The 22,227-nt window shown below is 45.4% G+C and overlaps 2 protein-coding genes across 7 annotated transcripts in view; both read left to right on the top strand.

Annotated features, from left to right (window-relative positions):
* Positions 1–11,752, top strand: part of DNAJC18 (DnaJ heat shock protein family (Hsp40) member C18) — a 28,593-nt gene extending 16,841 nt beyond the window's left edge. Inside the window, exons 7-9 of one of the 3 annotated variants that reach the window (XM_079770527.1) lie at positions 1,642–1,814; positions 6,828–6,974; positions 8,490–11,752. In XM_079770527.1, coding sequence (XP_079626653.1) covers positions 1,642–1,814; positions 6,828–6,952 — 298 coding nt within the window. In that variant the 3' untranslated portion in view covers positions 6,953–6,974; positions 8,490–11,752. Of the gene's footprint in view, positions 1–1,641; positions 1,815–6,827; positions 7,655–8,489 lie in introns of those variants that run through there. The other 2 variants (XM_079770528.1, XM_079770526.1) reach the window with 2 other exon arrangements.
* A 4,054-nt stretch (positions 11,753–15,806) lies between these two features.
* SPATA24 (spermatogenesis associated 24) lies at positions 15,807–20,775 on the top strand. Of its 4 annotated transcripts, none has more exons than XR_013813497.1 (6): positions 15,807–15,937; positions 17,055–17,120; positions 17,348–17,478; positions 17,563–19,515; positions 20,419–20,521; positions 20,633–20,667. XR_013813497.1 is itself a non-coding variant. In XM_079770353.1 (6 exons), the coding sequence occupies exons 1-6, from the start codon at positions 15,821–15,823 to the stop codon at positions 20,760–20,762; spliced, it is 618 nt and encodes a 205-aa protein (XP_079626479.1). In that variant the 5' UTR covers positions 15,807–15,820; the 3' UTR covers positions 20,763–20,775. The 4 variants fall into 4 exon arrangements, 2 of the variants coding, with proteins under 2 accessions (XP_079626479.1, XP_079626478.1); XR_013813498.1 differs by having other exon boundaries at positions 17,563–20,281; positions 20,633–20,659; XM_079770353.1 differs by having other exon boundaries at positions 17,563–17,633; positions 20,633–20,775.
* Positions 20,776–22,227: the final 1,452 nt, after the last annotated feature.

Genomic DNA, 22,227 nt, shown 5'->3' with positions numbered 1-22,227 from the left:
GAGGGAGGAGGAGGGGAGAGAGAGAGAGAGAGAGAGAAACACCAATGTGAGGGAGACACATAGATCAGTTGCCTCCCGCACGAGCCCCTACTGGGGCTGGGAAATCTGCAACTGAGGTACATGCCCTTGACCAGAAATCAAACTTCCAACCTTTCAGTCCACATGCTGATATTCTAACCACTAAGCAAAACTGGCCAGAGCAGTAATCTGAGTTTCAACAAGCCTTCCAAATTATCCTGGTCCATATGAAGGTTCAAGAATCATTATTTTTAAAAATTAATCATGATAAATTAGTCATTACTTATTATTCTAGTTTAGCAGACAAAAACCTTACAAAATGCAGTCCATGAGGCAATACAAAATAGGAAGAGTCTTTTTTTTTTTTAAGAGTTTTTTTATCCTCACCCGATGATATGTTTTTTATTGATTTGAGAGAGCGAGAGAAACATCACTGTGAGAGAGAAACATTGATCGGTTGCCTCCTGTACACACCCTGACCCAGGATCAAATCCGCAGCCTAGGTATTTGCCCTGACCAGAAATCTAACCGGTAACCTTTTGGTGTATGGGACGACACTCCAACCAACTGAGCTGCCCAGCCAGGGCAATAGGAACAGTCTTTGTTGATGATCACTATAGACTGAAAACTATCATTTTAAGTCAATATCTTCATTTTACAAAGAAGAAATCTGAGACTCAGAGATAGGTTATTACTATTAGATTACATTGGCCTGATTCCCTCCATTTCCTGACTTCCCATGTTTTTCCATATGCTACTGCTACCTCCTTTCTTGTCAGGTAGTGAGGCAGTCAGAAACCTGCTAACAGCTTCCCAAAGGGAGGTGAGAGCAGTCATGGCCTGAGCTCTTAGACATTTGGCAAGATCCTTAAGTAGAGAGAGCAAAGGAGAAGGCTGGGAAAAGGTCAACTATAATTCATTTGAGATAGAATTTGTCCAGTTTGAATAAAATCAACTTGCATTTTGCACATTGCTGTCACATTGTTTTCACTGGAATTTGAGTTCCCTTCTATACTACTTTATGGTTAGAATTTAGTTAACCCAGACCTGCCAATGTTTCTAAGCACCAGATACCATTGGATATCTTAGACCACAGAGAGTTAGCCCAGAAGCATCATTAAAATTTTTTCTTAGTTTTTTGAAGTTCTCACTGAGCAGCTATGTGTGTAGGTTTTATTTTGTCCTAAAGATTGATGCTAGGGTGTAAGCTATCTGGCTATTTATAAATTGTGTACTGTAACAATCAGTTTATTAGACCAACATTTACCAATAGCCTACTCTGTGCCAGGTACCATGCTAGGTCCTACACTATATCCAAATTGATTTTTAAGCATTAGCATTCTACTTTTAGCATAGAAAGCAATATAAGAGAGGTGGCTTCTTTAAGAAAATAAAGTAACTATGCTGAGGTGAATCCACAGTATGAACATGCTCATAGAATAGCAATAATGACATTACAATTACTTCTTTGCTATGGAAGTTACAAATGTTAGGTGCATTAGACAATGACATCTACATCTGCCCTATGAAGAGGTAATTGTGACCATGATATCTGTGAGGCCAGTGCTGAGTAATATTGCCAAATATAACAAGCTTACCTGAACCGCTCTCTCCATGTTTCAGGACCATGGGCTACACCATTTCTAGAGAAACTCAGAACCTGCAGGTGCCTTACTTTGTGGATAAAAACTTTGATAAGGTCTACAGGGGAGCATCTCTGCGTGAGCTGGAGAAGACGATAGAGAAGGATTACATTGATTACATCCAGACGAGTTGTTGGAAGGAGAAACAACAAAGTAAGATACTCTAAAAGGGGCTTTAGCTGGTGGCCATGCTTCCAACTTATGGCATCCCCAGCTTCCTGATCCCTCTTCTCCTTGTTTGGGTCGCACATACTTATATGAACAGAGAGAGGACAGAGGTCCATTCAGGATACTATAAAAAAGGGAAGTTTATTGACAGGACACATGTAGCCAGGACTTGGAAATCTTAGTTGCCTTTTTGTCTTTCTGTCTCTGAGTCTCTACCTCTCTCTGCCCATCTGCCCCATGCTCCTCTCTCTACCAACTGCCCTCTTTTGCTTCCTCAAGCTCTCCTCCTTCATAACCTTATCTTGCCATGGTCAGTCTTCCAACTTCTCTAGACCCCCCAGTCATTGGCCCCTTTCTACATCACAAGCTTCCTCTGGAAGTTCTCTTTGCTACCTGGTTTGGTCCAATTTCCTAATTCCCCATCCATTCCCTATAGGAAAATCTGTCTGATCCAGCCTAACTTTATTTTTCTTTCTAAAGAATAGTTTATTGATTTTTCGAGAGAGAGGAAGGGAGAGAGAGATAGGAAGAAAAAAAAAACACATCTATGTGAGAATGCAACATCCACCGGCTGTCTCCTGCATGCCCCCAGAGATAGAGCCCACAACCCGGGCATGTGCCCTTGAAACTGAAACCTCCTGGCGCCTGGGACAATGCCTAACAACTTCGGCCAGGTCCAACCTACTTTTTGAGCCAAACCAAAGGTTTGCAGGCTGTTGGTATTGAGTCACATGCCCCCTCCCTTCCCCTCCTGTCGGCTTAGGCTACACAGAACAAAAGGGACCCTCCCTGGGCCTGCCCCTTCAGTGTGGGTGAGTCTGAGAAGGCCTTCTGCTCCGTTTCCCTCTCTGAAGACAGTTTGGGTAACAGTGTCTGCCACTTGGCTTTCAGTTCCAGGGAGTATTACTGGGGAGTGCTGGTAGCAAGAGTAGCTCTGTCTCTCAGCCAACATGGTCACTTTTCATCCCACTTGAATTCTACATACACACAAATTCTCACACACATGCACAAGTACATATACCATTAGTAACTATTTATTATAAAACTTGGCTTTGGTTAATTTTTTAAAAGCAAGCTCTAACTCATTTTTAAAAACTTATACTGGGTATTATTAAACATCTAAAAGTGTCTGATAAAATTAGCTCTTCAGTCACAGTGCTGCTAAGCCCTTGCTGACCCATCATGCATCCCAGCCCCACCCCCATGTTAATCTCTCCTTCCTGTGTGTTCTTAAAGCACTTTGCTCATCCTGTTAACAGAGCACTGCTCTCATAGTGTTAGTGTTCCGTAGGTACATGTCAGTCTCCGTGCTGGACTGTGAGCTCTCTGAGGACAAGAACCATGTCTTATTAATTTTGTGTCTCAGGCACCTGGCCCTTGTTTCAGAACAGGTGTTCAACAAGTGTCTTTTGAAGAGAGGATTCTCAGAACTGGAAAACAATGAAAATGCTGAGGCTTAGGAATCACAGAACAGGGTTAGTGTCCTAACCCTAGCCCTTAGGGACCTTGTCTCTGCCCCCTACATGCAGCTGAACTCTCAAGTACATTAGGAGCATAGTAGGCAATGACTCTCGGATGCAAGGGGGAATTAAGCAGGAGGAAGTTGTTTTTTTTTATTGAAAAGTCTGAGGGTTCAGAAAGTACCCTACCTCATGTTAAACTAGGTTTTGCAAGTTTTTAAAAAATCAGAAAAGAAATTGGAGCAAGATAAAGGCCTTCGACTAAAAGGCCATATATTTGTGGATCCAAATCACATAAAGGCCATAGTGTGTGTCCTGAACACTCCCCATTGTTTTGGACCCTGGGAGGGTTTGAAATTTGTTGCTTTCTACAAGAACTGGATGCAAATCTGCATTTCACATTGTTCAGACACACACCTACTCACACACATACCCCAATGGAAACTATGCAAAGAGCTTATAATAAGGATTGCACCTATAATAAGGTGGCTTCTAGGCTTTTGTCCTCATCCCCATGAGGCCTAGTTTCGGGCTTTTGCGGTCTCCAGATATAAATAAAAATCCAGTGAGTAAACATGATGCATGTACCCACAAGTTCTAAATGGGGTTATCAGCACACATCCCTTAAAAATCTATTTCTGGTATTTAAGGATGGTGATGGTTGTCCGTAGCCTCCACACAACCCAAGTGCCATTTGAGAACCAGCAGCATCTGCCCTCCGGTTCCAGCAGCAAGTGCAGCCAACAAGGTTAAATTTAGCACTTGGAGGTTGTAAAAATAAACCCACTTGAGAACAAAGTTCACTCTTGGCAAAATACTGAGTAGAAACTGTTTTTAGCAAAGTTAGCCATTATCTTTTTAAATCTTTTGTTCATGTCTTTTCTCTGCTCTCCCTGAGAATGCTTAGTCTGAATGAACTTCTATGAGTAATCCTTTAATATGAATACAATTGCCCTGTTTTCTCCTTCACAGCTGCATCTAGATAACAAACCTGATGCCAGGGGAAGTGGCCATGCACTGGGCTGGGATGGACAAAACAATAGGCAGGAGCTGCCTCCTGGCCTGCCTGAACCGATCTGAGATTCTCTCCAGGCCCTGGAGCAGGGTAGCAGAGTGGGTAGAAGCTTAGGCCTTGAAATGGGGATAAATTAACTTTTTCCTAGAGAGGTTCTATGGATAATAGAAGATGATATGGGCATACGCTTACCATGGTGGTGGAGCCCAGGCCTTGCTTGGCTTGCTAGACTGGATGCAGCACTGTCTCATGGGGCTGGCTCATAAGTGTGGCTGGGATCTGTTGGAGTCTTCCAACTGTCAAGATTCTGATCTGAGCTTTTGTGCAGAGTACTCTTGGGAGAGGTTCTGGGACTTGCTTCTCTTGGCAATTTGCCTGAGTCAGTTTACCTTGAAGACTCAAAGCTCTGTCCATCAATTACACTGGCATTGAGGGCAAGGGAAATATTTTACAAAGGATAAAAGACGTTCTCTTGATCCTGTCCCTCCCAAAGAATTTTTTTCTCTTAGAAGTTATTGAATATTAACAGAACTTGTAAAAAGTAACATATTCATTGAGTTGACCTTTTGCTTCATTGAAGGGTAAAAGGATTCACTGGCAGTTTGGAGAGAAGTTTCTCTAAGCATGGTGGTAGAGTGTGGGACATGGTTCCTTGAAACACTGACCTTGTGCAAGGTCATTGCTCTGGAGCAGGGGTCTCAAGCTCTAGAGCATTGAAACCCAGTTTCAATGAACTTTACAAGAAGTAATGTGGCGTTTTGAAAAAGGATTCATATATGTACAGTTATCTTTCACCAGCTTGCTACTGTGGTCTTCAATGTAGAAAATAGTAAGAATCACTAGCCTTAATGTTTTCTAGAATGAGATTTCAGGCAATGAGGCATTTAGATAAGCTTGGTAAGCAAAAGATCTAAGGAAATAAAATAAATAAATAAAAGGATGAGAAGGAAGAAGAAGGAAAAAACACCCTAAGAAAATCATTTAAAGGAAAAGCAAAGCCACAGGATCTGCTCTGTACACTGATGTAACTGTGATTCCAGAGACCCAAAGGGATAGACTGGTTTTATAGAGGCCTCCTAAACAGCTTTCCCACGTGCCAAAGGAGCCAGAGAGATGGAATTAGTGCCGCACTCTGGGCAGGACCTGAGAGCAGAGGGCTTTCACTTGGGTGCAGCACATGATCCTCCGTGAAGCCAAGGCAAGCTCTGGCTAGCAGGCACTGCAGGCACCCGCTCCGAGGGAAGAGAGCACATTGTTCTGAAGCCTAGGAGACCCGCTCTTTGCCAACAACTGCTGGGCACGGGCCCAGACTCTGAGCCCTCATTGTAGAGGAAGGGTTTTCATGCATATCCACCCCTCACCCTGCAGTCCTGCACTTAATCTGCACTCTGGGCCTTACTTGGTGTAAATAGAATCATTGTGAGCAGAAATGCCAGACAGTGTTTTGTGTTGATAGAAACTTATTCAGAAACCAATGCCCATTGTTCCCCTGCCTAAGTATTAATTCCTGTGTCCAGGCAGCTTGCTGATTGATGACAGGTGCCTCTGGTTCCACCAAGAAAAACAAAACCTGTCGGCAGCTGATTAAGAATGGATAGCACATCTCCAAATGATTAAAATAGCATTTCCACAAGTATGGTCATTCCAACATTGAGTAGCTACCTACTGTTGGAGGCTTTCAGAGGTCACACAGCCCATCCAAGCATGCCATCCTGTTAATACACGTCTCTGGAGGTGCTTTTCAGGCCTTCCCTCCTAATATTGTCTCTGAAACTTTGCAAAAGAATAAAAAGTAGAGGCAGCCAACGACTGTTGAGTTGGGGAAGACAGCAGAGATTATATTCTGGTTAAAAATAGAATGATCTTCTCCACCATTAAGAGAAAATGAAATTCCTTTAGTCAAGGAGACAAAGGTCACCGGATCCAGATGATTTCACTTTTAAAAGGGCCCAGCTGCCTCTGGCCTTTGAATCAGGGACTCCACATGTGGTGAGGGAATGAAGAAAGCCGCCAGCAACCTGGCCTTCTATAGAAGGCTTACCCACCAGAAGTAGGCTGCATCAGTTAGTGTGCATGAATTATGATCCAGCAATGCAAGGGAAAGGATGAAGCAGCTGTCTTTGTTTCAGATGACAGGAACAGGCGATTGGACTCCATTCTCTCCCAACTGCCATCTGAATACCATTTGTAGGAAGACCATGAAACAGAGTCTCCTCTTACTGCACATGTGCAGGCTTCCCAACTCTGGTGCCAAATGTTCTATTGATAAGAACTAAGTCTGGAGCTTTTATAACGGAGCACAGATACTATAGCACTCTAGGACCACAGGTGTCCTTTAATCCTTAGCACCTGGTGTAGTATAGCTGCCTGGCACTCTGTTTCTTGAATAAATGCCTGTTTCTTAAATATAATTGAAAGAGAAAGTATTAAATAAAGTAAAAGAAGCTTTGATTCCAGAAATATTGAAATGAAACAAAGGACCTCAAGTCTTTTGATGAATTGGTTATCTCTTTTATCTTTCAGAGTCCGAGCTGACCAATTTGGCAGGATTATACAGAGATGAACGACTGAAAGAGAAAGCAGAGTCGCTGAAACTTGAAAACTGTGAAAAACTTTCCAAACTTATTGGCCTACGCAGAGGTGGCTGAGAGGATGATAGCTCTACACAGGGTCTGGGTTTTGCTACTTGTTACTATTTATGTTCCTAATTCCATTTTATAATACAAAATTAGGAAATGATGAACATTTTACAATTTGCTAACTTTATTTGGTGGGCTGAGTTGAAAGCGCTTGAGCATGGAGCCAGACTTGTCATCACAGAATCCTTCCTGGGGATTGGCTTCAGGGGCCAGGAACAGTTCATCTAAGTTGAATTAATGACAAAGTGTTGGATTCAGCCCCCCTGCTCCACACCTGCCCTGCCTCTAGGAATGTAGTTCAGGGCATCCCAGAGCAGATTCATGTATTCTTCTTTTTTCTCTTCTTCGCTAACCACTCATTCCTAGGCAGAGCCAAAGCAGCTTAATATTAGTTGTTTACAAAGTGCACCAAGAATTATATCTCTCTCTTCATGAGAGTCTCCCCCAGGATTCAGCCTTTGGAACATACTCCTTCTCATATTTCCACTTTCTAAGGGGAATGTGGAGAAATGTAAACTATTGTAGTCAATAGTTTCCTATTTGCCTAATCTCTATTCAGAGTTACTAGCAAAATGCCTGATTTTAGTTTTTTACTTCCTTAATTGTCTCTCTTGCAGAGGGACCAGAAATTAAGAGCTATTGAGTGAAACAGCTCAATGGAAGCAGGGGCCAGGGATGAAGGTAAAATGTAACTTCAGTCTCACCTTCTCACTGAAAGTTCCCTAGTCCATCATAGAACCCAGAGAATGTTCTTTTTGCCATTTTCCCTTGCAGCATCACAGGAACTGAGTATCCCTACACCCCACAGAGGAATTGTGGTCAGACTAAGAGGAAGCACTGCCAGCTAACTGGACTATTTGCTCAAGCCTAGAGATAGAAGGGAGAGACCTTTCCATGGCTCTGGGGATCTGGTGTTGGCTCCAGCAGTCACTTTGTCTAATCCTATAGTTTGTGATATGAGATGCTTTTTCATATAGTCAACATTTACTGAGTGCCTGGGATGAAGCAAGGGCTGTCACATGCATTTTCCTACTTTAGCCTCCTCACAGCTCTGTGAAGTGGACATGTTATCCCTGTTTTTATGAATGAGAATATTGACCTGGAGAGGATGAAAGGTTAACCTGGGTCACATAAGTGGTAATGGCAGAGCTAGACGGAGGTCTGATTATCAAGTAGAAAGTGTGAGATCATCCCCATTTCTCAGGTCATTCTAGCCAGATTGGTAAAGCTGAATCTTTCCCAAAGATGCCCTGCCCCCTTTCCTCTGACCCTGTATCCTTTCTGTGGCAGTCCATCATCCATTCAGGACACCTTTCCCCCTGTCTTTAGGAACCAAGACTCCATACCAATTTTGTATTCAAAACAAAAGGTCCCTCAGAGGCAGGCAGCCCTTTCCACAGGTGACATGGAAGGAGTAAGTTGCTTCCTGGGCCATGTAGTTCCAGACTTCCTGCAGAGCCAAGCTTCGTGAGCTGCCTAGATTATCATGAATCTGACCCTGGAAGGATCAGTAAGTGACTGTGGTCTACATTCATATTTTCTTCAGGATGGAAGAAAAATTCCTGTTGGAAGGAGACTCTGCATGAAAACTGATTTCCAGAGTGGAGTTTCTCCTTTCAGATGCACGGCCATGATTCAGACAGATGTGTCTAGCATGGTTCATTCAACATGTGGACATTCCACAGGGTCAGAAGATGCCTCCAGAGGTAAAGAGTGGGGCTTTAGTGGCTGGTAGAGGACAACTGCTCAGCTGTGGGGAGGAGGAGCAGCTCCAGAGAGAGCCAGATTCTGCTGCCCAACTATGTCTATCCTCCTGGATTTGGGGGGCTTTCTTGACTCCCTCTGAGTGACAGAGGGAATTTACACAGTGAAATGTGCCTGTGAGCCAAACAGGCTTATAGAACATTTTCCTGTGCACACCAAAATCAACGCTCTCCTCTCAACCCCAACCCCTGCTAGAAAATGGGCATAAATTAAACTGACTTGACAGGTTAGAAGACCCTACTGTAGATGCCCCTGAAGAATGTGGCCACACATTTTATAGATTTCATGGCAGACATTAGTTATCTGTGATGATACTAAATAGAGGCAATACTAGCTCCAATAAATGTCAGACCTATTGTCTGTCTTTATAGAACTGATGGTACTATTTAATTTATTACCTAGTAGACCACAACACTCACATCTGGTTTTCCTCAAGAGAATATTTGCATTTGGTTAAAGGATAGTTTAATCTATTTGGTACAGTCCAGAATATTGTTAAACTAAAATTTCCTGGGTTATATTTTAGATGGGTTGTCTACATGGTGGTAATCATAATGATTTTCCTCTAGCCTACATCCTTTGGAAAGTTTCCTAGTCATATATAAGCTCTTTAGGTAAGGCTTATTCTTGCTGTCAGAACTTGGTGTGCAGCACTAGACTGTGTCTATGAGCATTAGAACAGCTTGAAGATGTGTAATGAGAGAAGGGCTAAGAAATAAGGCTTGAGGCTCAAGCAAAAATGGAAACTCTCATCATTAGGATGATAGTGCTCTTTGCACCGCACGATCAGCAGTGAGGAGGGGAGCATGAAAGTCCTCACCACAAAGGACACTACAGCTTGAAGGAATCCATGACCCCTGATTAGCAATCCTGGGGTTCATCTGCTCAAACCAGAAAATGTCTGAACTTCCTTATCAGCTCCAGGCCTCACAGATTGGAAGAAGTGACCAGTAAAAAATGCAATTGCTATGCTTTCTGTTGGAAACTATTAAAAATTACACTGAACTCCAAACCCAACTGGAACATGAGATCCAACAGCCTGGCCAACCTATGTGTTATTCTCATTTCATCCTCACACTCAGGACACGCTTTGTGAGGAGGCACTTTAGGGATTCTAGAAGCTTTCTGTTACAATTGGCCACACATGCAAGTAGTCTCTGCATGCATGATCCTCACAGGAGCTAGCAGTTAATCAGTATTTATTTTGAATTCATTTAAGGTGTAAGCTTAGTATCCTAATACACTTGGTTTTGGAAAGGGCCAAGTTATTGTACATCTTATTTTTTGAGCCTGCGTTGTTGATACCTCATGCAATGACCACCAAGTAACTATATACCCATGTGTTAGATATTAATTACATCATTTGCATCCCATTCAGTATTTGGAATTAAAGATGTGAATGTTTTGTGACCAGAGCCAGGTTTGATACAGATGGAATCAGCTCCGGTGGAGTTCTGAGAAATCTGGTCACCTGATCTACTGCATCTGAATTAATTGTATTTTAACACAGAAAGAAATTAAAAGATTTTATATATATAAAAAGGCTTTGTTTTTCCTTTCTTGTTTTTAAATTTTTTTAAATATATTTTTTATTAATTTCAGAGAGAAAGGGAAAGGAGGAGATAGAAACATCAATGATGAGAGAGAATCATTGATCGGCTGCCTCCTGCATGCAACTGGGGATGGAGCTGGCAACCCGGACATGTGCCCTGACTGGGAATTGAACCATGACCTCTTGGTTCATAAGTTGATGCTCAACCACTGAGCAACACCGGCTGGGCCTCCTGTTCTTTTACCTTTGCCCATGGCACCCTTCAGCACTGCATATCGCCTGACTCCTTGAAGCCACTGAAGACTAGAGCAGTTGACCTTTTCCCCAGTCTTTCCTCATCCATCGGTGGAATTATTGGTGTTTAGAATAATAGATAGCCTTGGTGGCATCACCAGTTCTGTATTTTCTGCAGCATATTACAGCCAATGTACAGATCAGAACTATTTAGCATCTGTAAATTGGCTGTTATTCCAGTTCTTTGCTGGCTTTGTCCCTAATGGCCCATATTTAGGAAAGGTTTTACTTAAAAATATAGTACTTGTTTCGGTTGGTTTCTCCAGAGCTGAACTACTCATAATAATGCCTATCATTTGGAGAAAGATTGAGATGAGATTCAATTCAACGAAATGGAGAATTTAGCGTATGCCAGGTGAGCTGAGCTTTTGGGATGGGAGTCAGGAACAGTGAGACCCAGCACCAAGGCTTCCTGGAGCTCACATCGAATGGGGAACCTAACTTTAGACAATGCTCCCCAGTGGGATGAATGTCAAAGGCGGAACCAAGAGAACCTTGGGGATACATAACAAATGGATTTAATCCAGTATGAGGGATCAGTGAAAGCAACTCTGAGGAAGAGAAACTTGAAATATAGTCACCCTTCTTACAGAGTACAGTGATTTATTTTTTAATGGAGGAAATGGGAGCCACACTGTGAGTGCTCCCATTTCTATGAATAGCATCATCATCCATGAAAGTACAAAAGTCAGAAACCCAGAAAACTGTGGTATACTTGATTTGATGTCCCGCAATGGACCACACCTAATATTCATGCCCTGCTGTTTGTAGTCCCCTTTCTGATCTAGGCTGGCCTTTGATCTTTAATCCATAGAATGTGGCAAAACTAGCAGCTTCCATTTCTGCACTTAGGGGAAGCCAGCTGCCAGGTAAGTCCAACCTCCCTGAGACCACCAAGCTAACCACATGAAGCAGGTATGCAGAGGAGAACCAAACGACTGAGTTGGCAGCAAGAACTGAGAACCGAGACATATTTAACTTAATCCAGCTGGTGGGCAGAGCAAAAATTAGCTGCCCCACCAAGCCCTCTTCAAACTGTAGAATCATGAGCAAATAATAAAATAGTTACTGTTTTAAGCCTTTAATTATGTTTTGTGGTAGTTTGTAGCATTAAACAACCAAAATACCTTGGCTCCCTTTTCCCAATATCCCTCTATCATTATTAAGTCCTGTCAGTTTTAACTCCAGAACATCCTAAATCCATCTCTCTTATCTCCTCTGACACCATCTGACTTCCCAACTACCATCCATTTCCTCTGATTAAAAACTTGCAGTAGCCTCACAAGTATAAGTAGTCTCTGTGCACCAACTCAGGGCCCCTCCAATTTGCACCTTGTTGCAAACCAGGGAGATCATATATATAATTGATTTCAGAGAGGAAGGAAGAGGGAGAGAGAGATAGAAACATCAATGATGAGAGAGAATCATTGATTGGCTGCCTCCTTCATGTCCCCTACTGGGGATTGAGCGTGCAACCCAGGCATGTGTCCTTGACCAGAATCGAACCTGGGACCCTTCAATCCGCAAGCTGATGCTCTATCCATGAGCCAAACTGGCTAGGGTGAGGGAGATCTTTTCAAAGCATAAATTATGTCACCCTCTTGCTTAAAATATCTCAATAGTTTTCTTTTGCCCCCAGAATAAAAATTACTAAAGTCCTTAGCATGGCCTAATGCTTAATAGACTCTACCAAGTTTCTGGCCTCTACCCCTGCTTGCCCTATACATCTTTTTCTTTTTCTGCCATGCTAGCCTTTTACGTATACCACTCTGCCAACCCATTTGGCTCTAGGAACTTTTTGTTTACTGTTCCCTCTTTCTGGAACCCTTTCCCACTCACCTGGCCCTCCTCTCTTTGCTAAGTGCCACCTGGTTATCTTACTAGGTTTCAGCTCAAAAAATCACTTCCTCACAGAAGCTTTCCCTATACCCCAGATTGGGCTAAATCTTTTAAAATACTCTCATTCCTCTCTTTCTTAGCACCTGTCATAACTCTGGTGTTATTTATTTGAATAATTACTTACGTTGAGATTTGAGTGTTTATTATTGTCTGTCTCCCCCACTAGACTAAGTTTCAGTCTAATTTTATCTGAGCTGAACCCTGACCAGAATGACACACCATCTGTTAGGACTTCCTCTGAAAGTGCAGCCCAAATGAAAACTCCTCCCATCAAAAGGTGGGATGTGTCCCCTCTCCTTGAAGCTGGACTCTGTGGCTTATTTGCCAATAGAATACAGCAGAAAGGACATGATGCCGCTTTTTGGGGGGTCCAGGCCTTAAGAAAGTGGCATCTTCCATTTCCTGCCACTTGGGATACTTTCTCTTGAACCCAGTCAACATGCTAGGAGAAAGCCCAAACAGCAATGGAGAGGAACAAGACCCGCAGCCTCAGATGAGCTCCCAACGAATAGCACCAATTTGCCAATTATGTGAGGGAGCCATGAATCATGGTGGTGGAACTTCTAGCCTCCCTCTCTCTCCCAACAGCTGGTACTACATGGAGCAGAGATGAGCTTTCACTATTGAACTCTGCCCAAATTGACGATTCCTGAGCAAAATAAATGTTTAAGGTATAAATAAATGTAGGGTGGTGTGTTATACAGCAGTAGATCACCAGAAAATCAACCAGGATGACAACACTATGCAGAAAGCCGCCCTTCCTGGGGCAGGATCACAGAGCTGTTTGTGGTGTCATGTCATCCTGAGCCCTACCGAGCCCTGGTTGGCCAGGAGCTCATCGTGTTTGTTGCTATAGAGAGTGGGGGTCTGTGGCAGTCCCCAACCAAGTTGACCATCCCACAGTCCATGCTGGTATGCAGGGTGCAGACCTGGGTCCATTGTTCTCTCTTGCTCAGGGAACTGGCTGCTGGAGCCTACTGTGCTCCAGGATTTTGGCCTAAGTGTACAAGGCAATCTGTCCCAGCTGGTTGAGGTAAATGGTGAGTGGCAAGAGATATCAAGCAGCACCTCATGAAAAAACCCACAGAAGGGACACGGTTCAAAGGGAAGATTCAGGGGTCCCTGCCCCAGAGGAATGTGCAGCTTTGTTCAGGGTGATTCAGGTGAACATTCACATTTGATAAATAACGTTACAAGAAGGCTCTGTGCTGAGGCACACAACCTATATATACACAGCATCCTCTAGGCCCACGCTGTCCAATACAGTAGCTACCAGCCATATAAGGCTATTTAAATGTAAATTTTACTAATTAAAATTTTTTTAAATTTAAAAAGTAATTCCTCAGTCACATGAGCCATATTTCAAGTGTTGAATAGCCCACATGTGGCCTGTGGCTGAAGTACTGGACAGTATAGATGAACATTTCCATCATAGAAGTCCTATTGAACTGTACTGCTCTGGGCCCTTTTCAGATTGGCCAACAGAAATAGCCTTGCCCTCAAGGATATGAGAACAGACACGAAAAAAAAAGGAAAGGTAAAACAAGGGTATCACACCCTGGCCGGGTAGCTCAGTTGGTTAGAGCATCCTCCCAATACACAAAGGTTGGGGGGTTGATTCCCAGTCAGGGCACATACAAGAGTCAACCAATGAATGCATAAACAAGTGGAACAACAAATTGATCTCTCTCTCTCTCTCTCTCTCTCTCTGTCTCTCTCTCTGTCTCTCTCTCCAATCAATCAATAATTTTATTTTTATAAAGGGCTATCACTGGGAGACCCATAGGAATGACAATGTTTATCAGGCCACAATAGCTGAAAAAGAGGCCCCTAGGTAGTTCTGGGGAGTAACCAGAGTGGCTTACCTAACTTTCAGCTTCCCTTCTTGGACACTGATAATATTTCTTGCAAACTCCTTTTTTGTTGTGAACCCTCACCTGAGGATAATTTTTCCATTGAGTTTTAGAAAGAGTGGAAGGTAAGAAGGGGCAGAGAGAGAGAGGGAGAGAGAGAAACATCGATGTGACAGAGACAGACCAATTTGTTGCCTCCTGCACAGCCCCACCAGGCTGGGGATCCCGAAACCCTTCAGTGGGAGGGTTGGTGCTCTAACCACTAAGCAACAGCAGCCAGGGCTGAAAACTCCTTTAATATAATCATTCATGCTTCCACAACTTTAGTATCTATTATGTTCAACAAAAATGCAGCACAGTATCAAGGCTGAGAACATGAATTCTAGAATCAAACTGCCCACATGAAAACCTTGTACTGAGGCTTAGCAGCTTGGGTGACCTTGGGCAAGTTAGTCACTCTCAGAGAACCTGCATTTCCTCATCTGTAAAGTGTGGAAATTAGAACCTACTTCCCAAGGTTATTGTGAAGATCACGTAAAATAATACTGATATGGCATAATGGTGCCACGAAATAGTGAATACTCAATAAATATTAGCTCTGATATTCCCCAAGCTTAATCTTACTGGGTTTCAAAAAAAGGGGGAGGGGGGAGGTGAAGATGTGTGATCACCTAATCCTTCCCTACCCCACCCCTGCTTTAGAAGTCTCCTTCACGCCCCACTTCCGTTCTAATCTCTTCGGGCTCTTCAGTGCCCTCCGCAGCACCTTGATGTGGTCGCACTTGGCTCCAAGTATGACTGCTCAGAGCTTGGCACCAGACTAGGAGGACTTACCTTGGGTGTGTTTCCACCATGATGCTGGCTCATGTACACAGTTCTTGGTTCTTGTATCTTCTTCCCTCCTCCCTACATTCTGTTTGCCCTGGGGAAATTCAGGAACCGCTTCCATTAAAAGTTGACTAGCTGAAGATGGATCGCAGAGGCCCACTTCTACACGTGAGACCACGCTCCTTTTCTATTCTTGAGCCCCACCTTCACTGCTTAGGTTCAGGCCTCCTAAACAGTGAATATGCTGTAGGAGAAAGAGAGATCTGAGGAGGCTGGAGTCTCACACTCCCTGGTAAATTTCGAGATTAGAGGCGCGTGGAGCTCAAGATGCAGGTGTCGCCTTAACTGGCTCTTGCTTCGCGGTCTTGCAGATGAACAGGCCCCGGGAGAAGGCTGAGGGCGGGTGTTGCCTGTTCACTGGCTAGTGAAGGAAATATAAGCCTGCTCCTCAGGATTGCATGAGAAACACAAGATAAAATAGACGTGCAACTTCTCTATAAGCTTACATTCCTAAGTGTTGTTCAAGCCCCCGGGCGGCTCCTTTAAGAGGCGGGCCCCATCCCTGGTAACAAAGGAAGTCCCCGCCCCCGGTGGCCAGGGTGCTCTGTGGCGTCGCACCCTCATTGGTGGGCGACGCGGTGTGCCACCCAGCGGCAGCCATTTCCAACGAGCTGGCGGGGGCGAAAGATGGCGACGCCCGTAGGGTGGGCGCAGGGGGGGTCAGGGTCGGTGTGTCTCGCCTTCGACCAACTGCGGGACGTGATTGAGTCTCAGGAGGAACTGATCCATCAGCTGAGGAACGTGGTACGCAGCCGGAAGAGCTGGGGGAGAGGCCGGACCGGAAGTCTCAATGGTGGGGTCGGGGCCAGACCACGTCCCGAAGCCGGGGCGTGCCCAGAGCACATTGCCAATAGCGTCATCAGAAGGAGGCGGGACCCAACAGTGTTATGGCTGCTGGGGGTGGAGCCAAAGGGGGCAGGGTCTCATGAATATTGTACAAGGGAATTTTAATCAAAATCAAAATTGTTCTCTACTCTCTTTGCCTGGTTGCACAGGACCTGGTAGATAGATCCCTCTCTAGTCACTGAGCCTCAGTTTCCCCATTTCTAGTTGGAGATGATTTCCCAAGGCTGTTGTGTTCAGGCAAAGAAATTGTAATATCCTTTCTATCAGGGACATCCCCTCCCCAGTGCCTAATTTAGTGCCATTCTGCGTGCAGTAAGCACAGATTTGGCCCTTGCACATGATAACTTAAGGGCTTCCGACTCCTTTATGTCTCTCTGCTTTTGCTTTCTCAATCAAACCACAGTTTATGGGTGCAAAGCCTTGGAGCCACAGATGATCTGGACAGGCATGGTAAAATCCTGGCCAGGTGGAGTTCATGGTTTTTCTGTTTTTATTTTTCTACCTTGATGGGAAGGCTGGGAGATAGGAGATACCTCCATCTCAGAAATAAGATGTCTTCTCATCTCTTTCTTATTCTAATGGCTGTATGCAGCCTTAGGCATTGAATTTCCTTCAGCCCCCTGAAGGCTCCATTCCTGGCCTTTTTCTCAACACTTTTTCATCCCTACATAGTGGTCAGAGCTCAGGTCTGTTCTGATGTCCCCTTCTCTAGAAGCAGTTCTACCCTTTCCCAGGCCAGGTCAGGACCTCCTCTGGACGCCACGTGGTGCTTCTCCATCACAGCACACACTGTGTTACAAGTGCTGGCCATGAGCTATCTCTTCTAGGAGACTGGTTGTTCCTTGAGGGCAGGGCCTAGAGCTGAGCCTCAGCGACTTGTGGAACCGAATTCTCCCTTCCCAGGGCCCCAGTCTCATCCTAGATGCCCTGGGCATCATCCCATTATCCACCCTTGCTCCCGGTCCCTAGAGGACGCCCGAGCCCCAGTCCCTCCCTGAGCCAGGCTCTATTGCAGATGGTTCTCCAGGATGAAAATTTTGTCAGTAAAGAAGAGTTCCAGGCAGTGGAGAAGCAGTTGGCGGTAAGTAATGGCCTCTGCAGGTTCCTAATCTTGCCCTATTTCCCTGGATCCCTGTGGTTGAGCAATCACTGAGTATTGGCCTCTGAGAGCCTTCAGCCCCAGTAATGAGGACAGAATCTTTCTGTACTCTGGCTTCTGGGTGGCCCTCTGAGTAAGGGGGCTGGTTAAGGAAGCTTAGGAGACCCAAGGTCGCTTGGGTAATAAGGTCACTGGTGTTGCCCCTGCAGGAAGAGAAAGCTGCTCATGCCAAGACCAAGGTCCTCCTGGCCAAGGAAGAGGAGAAGTTGCAGTTTGCCCTTGGAGAGGTAGAGGTGCTGTCTAAACAGCTGGAGAAAGAGAAGCTGGCCTTTGAAAAGGCGTGAGTGGGCCTCGGTGGGGGTGTAAGGTTAGGGGTCCCATTGGCCTGTCAGCCTTCCCACCCTTTCTTCTCTTCTCCACCCAGGCTCTCCAGTGTCAAGAGCAGAGCCCTGCAGGAGTCCAGCAAGAAGGACCAGCTCATCACCAAGTGCAATGGTAGGCGGGAGGCCCGTGTTCCTTCCCAAGCTAACATACACGGGCTCTTCCCTAACTACCCAGTGCCGGTATCCAGGGCAGGGTTTCACCCCAACTTCTGTCCCCGACTGAGGATACAGGCAAGCCCAAGCGGGCCACACCTTCGCAAAGGCCTTCAGGGACCAGGCAGGCCACGGAAATGAGGGAAGCAGTTGGTGTACAATATTCTTCATGGCCATAAAGGAACGGGCTCGCTCCCATTTTTTTGAAACATACAACTTTCTTAGTCCACCTTTTGTTTTCCACTTTTGATGGATATTAGAAATAATGTACTTTACTCATAACTCTGATACAAGAGGAACAACAGGGTAAGCACCGTCCTGTTTGAGAGCTGACCCTTAGTCTCAGGTTTGGGATGAGTGGGGACTGTGGTAATGTGGAGAGCCATGCTCTCTCTCAGGGACTCAGCTCCTCTGCTGTGGGAATGGGAGTCCAGTACTGTCAGAGCTTTAAAAAAAGAAACCAGGTTTTAATGGAAGTTTTTCTGACTTTTTAGTGTTGTCAACTGATCTAGAAGCTTTAAAAATATTGTATGGGCCAAGTAAAGTATGCCTGTAGGCCATTAGTTTTCAACTCTGCTCCATGCAGGTGCATGGAGCTACTTGGCTCAGCTGGGGCTGTGAGTTGCAGGGCACTTTCAGTCAACTACCCAGTGTCCCTAGACCTCAGGAACCACTTGCATTTTCCCAGAATGCTAAACTCCCCTTACTTAGCTTAAGAAGTGGATGTGAATTCCATACCTCTGCTTCATTCACTGCAGTAGATTTTGAGTAGGCTAGAGCCCAGAGCTCAAGCCTAAAAGAGGCTCAGGGTCCCTCCGGATGGGCCCCACCTGGAGCCTTGGGCACCCTCTATCCTCCAATCCAGCCTTTCTCCCCTGGTGAGTATTCTCACTGAAAAGTCGCCAGCAGACTACTATCTTGATCTGGCTGGGTAGGCTGACAGGCCTCATGGTTGTTTGATCAAGAGCTCCCTGTAGGGCTTCTTGGGGCCCAACAGGCAGTCACTGCCTTCATACCCAAGATGCTGGTCCCTAGTCCTTTCCCTCTCTCTGACCCCTCCCCACCCCCACTTCCCTAAAAGGAACCTAGAGTTCTTTCCTGGTGGTGTTAGGAAAAGACATCCTTCCTTTAGGGCATTTCCTAGAGCCCAGCCAAGGCTACAGGGCTCTGCGTCTGGAAGGTGTGTGTGGGTCAGGCTGATGGAGCCTGGCTGCCTCCCCGAGAATGTCCTGAATCCCTCCACTGGGCACAAGCCTTCACCTGAGCAAATCTGGTGACCTGGCCTTCTCCTCACCTGTACCTCCCCGCTGTCACCTCCCTTGGTGTGGTTTCCATTTGGTTGTACTTACATAGTTCTGAATCTTCTCAAAGGGCTTTTCTAACCATTCTCTCATTGGGTGCTATTTATTTTACCTTTATCTAATTTATTTTAAAAGATTCACACAAATTTCTGATACTTTTTCTCAAGAGAACTTCACATGCAATGAGTCTGGATTAGCTGGATGACCTGGGGAAGGAGTTATGATAGTCCTGTTCCTATGATTCCGTGAGCTCATGTTTTCCTTCTCTTTGTTTACCTATGTCTCCTCTTTTCTGCCAGACCGTCTCTTCTGAAACCTTAAATGCTTTCGCATGTCTGCATTTTCAGAGCTTGTGTTCTAGTTAATCTTTGTCCAACCTTTAAAGGCAGTGGGATTTTCTTCCTGTGAGGATCAGAATTTTCCAGGGCTTCCTGAGGGACAGTTATGTATGTGAAGCATCCCCCGAATCCTACAGCCTCATTGGATTCTGACCCAAGTCACAAAAATCATCCTGGCATCTAATGAGCACTTAAGTAGCGGGTAAGCTTTTCCACCACTAATCTCCCTGGGTCCTTCCCACCCCATATAGGCTGTCTGTCCCCATATTATATAGATGAGGACACGGTTCTGAAAAGGAGACATCTTGCCCAAAGTGGTAATACTGTCTCACCAATATTAACTTCATTGAAACGTCACCTTATTCTGTCCTCTGGTCAGTTCCTGAGTCTTAACACTCCTTTCAGGAGCTCCTGCACGGGAGTAGGCATCTGGCTGGCCCTCAGTAGGTCTGGTTGGATTGAGATGACTGAACTAGGTGATGCTTCTATGTCCTAAATCCTCAGGGGACATCCTGTTCATTCATTCCACAAATGTATCATGCACCTACTATGTGCCAGGTATTGTTTTAGGCCTTAGGGTTAAAACAATGAATAAAACAAAAATCCTTGTCCTTACATCCTAGAAGGGGAGAAAGTAAATGAGTAAAATATATAGTATGTTAGATATAAATGCTAAGGAGAAAAGTAAAGCAGGGAAAAGAGATAGGAAGTATTAGGAAGGGTTGTAATTTTAGACTAGGAGCGGTCTCACGAAAGAGGTGGTATCTGCAAAGATCTGCAGGAGTTGAGCCGGGAGCTGTTCATCCTCCTGCCTTTGGGCAGGGCTACCACCTCTCTCCAAGGGCCTTTGCCTGCCTTCATGTGAGTCACCTGGTCCAGAATAGAGTTGTGAAGTCACTGACACATTCATCAGACATTGTGTCCCCACCACCCCATCAAGACTCCATAATAAACTCATTCTTACTAAGGTATTGGCAACTACTCATGGAGAACCTGTGGGTGGTGGGAGCCAAGTTCTGAAAAGACCTGTGAGGGAATGAATGCCTTATCTCAGGAAGAAGCCCATGGGATGGAACCACCTCCTCCCTGCCTCTCTCCCCCACAGAAATTGAGTCTCACATTATAAAGCAAGAAGATATACTTAATGGCAAAGAGAATGAGATTAAGGAATTGCAGCAAGTTATCAGCCAACAGAAACAGATCTTCAGGTGAGGGGTCATGGACAGGTTGGGGGTTGTTGATGGAAGTGGGGAGCCAGAACTCTGGTCCCTACCTTGGGCTGTCCCCAGCCCACGCCCAGCCTAGCCGGCTCCTTGCAGGAATCACATGTCTGACTTCCGGATCCAGAAGCAGCAGGAGAACTACATGGCCCAGGTGCTAGACCAGAAGCATAAGAAAGCCTCGGGGACATGTCAGGCCCGGAGCCACCAGCGTCCCAGGGAAAAATAAAATAATTACCTTTCCGTTATCTGGTTGTAATCTGACCTCTGATTTCTCTGTTTCGGGCATTCCCATCCTGACCTTTTCTAGCCCTCGCAGGCCTCACCAGTGGCCTGACCCCCAGGGAAGGAGCAGGGTAAGAGGCAGAAGGCACTTTCCTCCCTGCCTGCCTATCTCATGGACCTTGGTGACCTAAGTGAGAATCAAGTTACCAGAGACTGGGTGTGGAACAGGCCTGGGACCACCTACCAGGGGGTCCATGGAGTTACGGGGTTGCAGCCTAGGGGAAGACTACTTTGTTATCTAGTGAACACTGTCCTTTCTTACTCCGTGTTTAACTCCTGCCTATATAAGCAGCCATGTGTCTTTGCGAGAGACAAAGAAAAGCCCTGACTGGAGACTTCAAAGACAGTGGGTTCCAGGACCACAATAAATTTGGGAAACCCGTTTCCATGACAAAACAAAAATGTTTTGCTGTGAATTACATGTGCACCTTCTTATACACTTCCCCCAAACACAAGCTCATCAGTCTTCACAAATGGAAGGGGAAAGGATAATGCCATTTTTTAAAAATAAAGCTTGAACCTTTTTATTTTTTTTAATCCTCACCCAAGGGTATGTTTTTTCATTGATTTTTTTTTTGTAGAGAAAGAGGAAGGGAGGTAGAGAGAGAGAAACATCAATATGAGAGAGAAACTGATCAGTTGCCTCCCATATTCGGACCAAAGGGATCGAACCCCAACCTAGGTATGTGCCCTGACTGGGAATCAAACCTGTAACCTTGTGGTGTATGAAACAATGCTCCAACTAATTGAGTCACCCAGCCAGCGCTGCCATGTCTATTTTTAAGGTGGGGAAACAGTCTGTGAAGGGGCTATGACTTGCTGAAGTTGCATATTAGGGCCGGACAGGCTTCATTCTCTCAGAAGCCATCACTAATGGCCAGGTGATCACGGACACATACCCAAGCAGGGGACCCTCTCAGGACAGGCGGAGTCAGATTCGTCAAGTCTAGCCTTTCCTGGGTCAGGAGGGGCCAGTGCTCTTGCTCCAAGGCCAGCTGGGGACCTGAATCATAACAGTACCCTGAAGTCAGAATAGGGCAAATGGTGCCCATTGTCATTGTCCCAGAACACTTAAACAGGTGGTGGCTGCTTCCCACCATGCCTGTCCTCAGGGCAAGTACAGAGGTGGTGGGGGCTGAAATGAGTACTTGGAGGAGCATAGGGCCATTCCTGCCTCCGAGGGGCTTTAGAGAGGGGACCACAGCTACCCAAAAGGTTCCTGAGAGCCCGCATCAGCATCCACAGCTTGGTTGCCAAGGAGCTGTAGACGAGCTGTCCACTCCAGTTTCTTCCAGTAAGTTACCACTAAAGGCAATGGATCTAGCCCGGACAGCACCTTCCTGAGGCCCCAGCACAACTTTTGGAGCGGGGGAGCCCTCCAAGCAATGCTCCTCTATTAAAGGCTGTGG

The sequence above is a fragment of the Cnephaeus nilssonii genome (assembly GCF_951640355.1).
Source record: "Cnephaeus nilssonii genome assembly, chromosome: 5".
NCBI lineage: Eukaryota > Metazoa > Chordata > Mammalia > Chiroptera > Vespertilionidae > Cnephaeus > Cnephaeus nilssonii.
This window is presented reverse-complemented; position numbering and strand designations above follow the sequence as displayed.

Bases quoted from the DNA above. Each gene is read 5' to 3' on its own strand.
- SPATA24 (XM_079770352.1), top strand. From the start codon at position 15,821: ATGGCGACGCCCGTAGGGTGGGCGCAGGGGGGGTCAGGGTCGGTGTGT. The intron at 17,479-17,562 runs GTGAGTGGGCCT...TTCTCCACCCAG, and splicing joins AAGCTGGCCTTTGAAAAGGC to GCTCTCCAGTGTCAAGAGCA. The intron at 20,522-20,632 runs GTGAGGGGTCAT...GGCTCCTTGCAG, and splicing joins CAACAGAAACAGATCTTCAG to GAATCACATGTCTGACTTCC.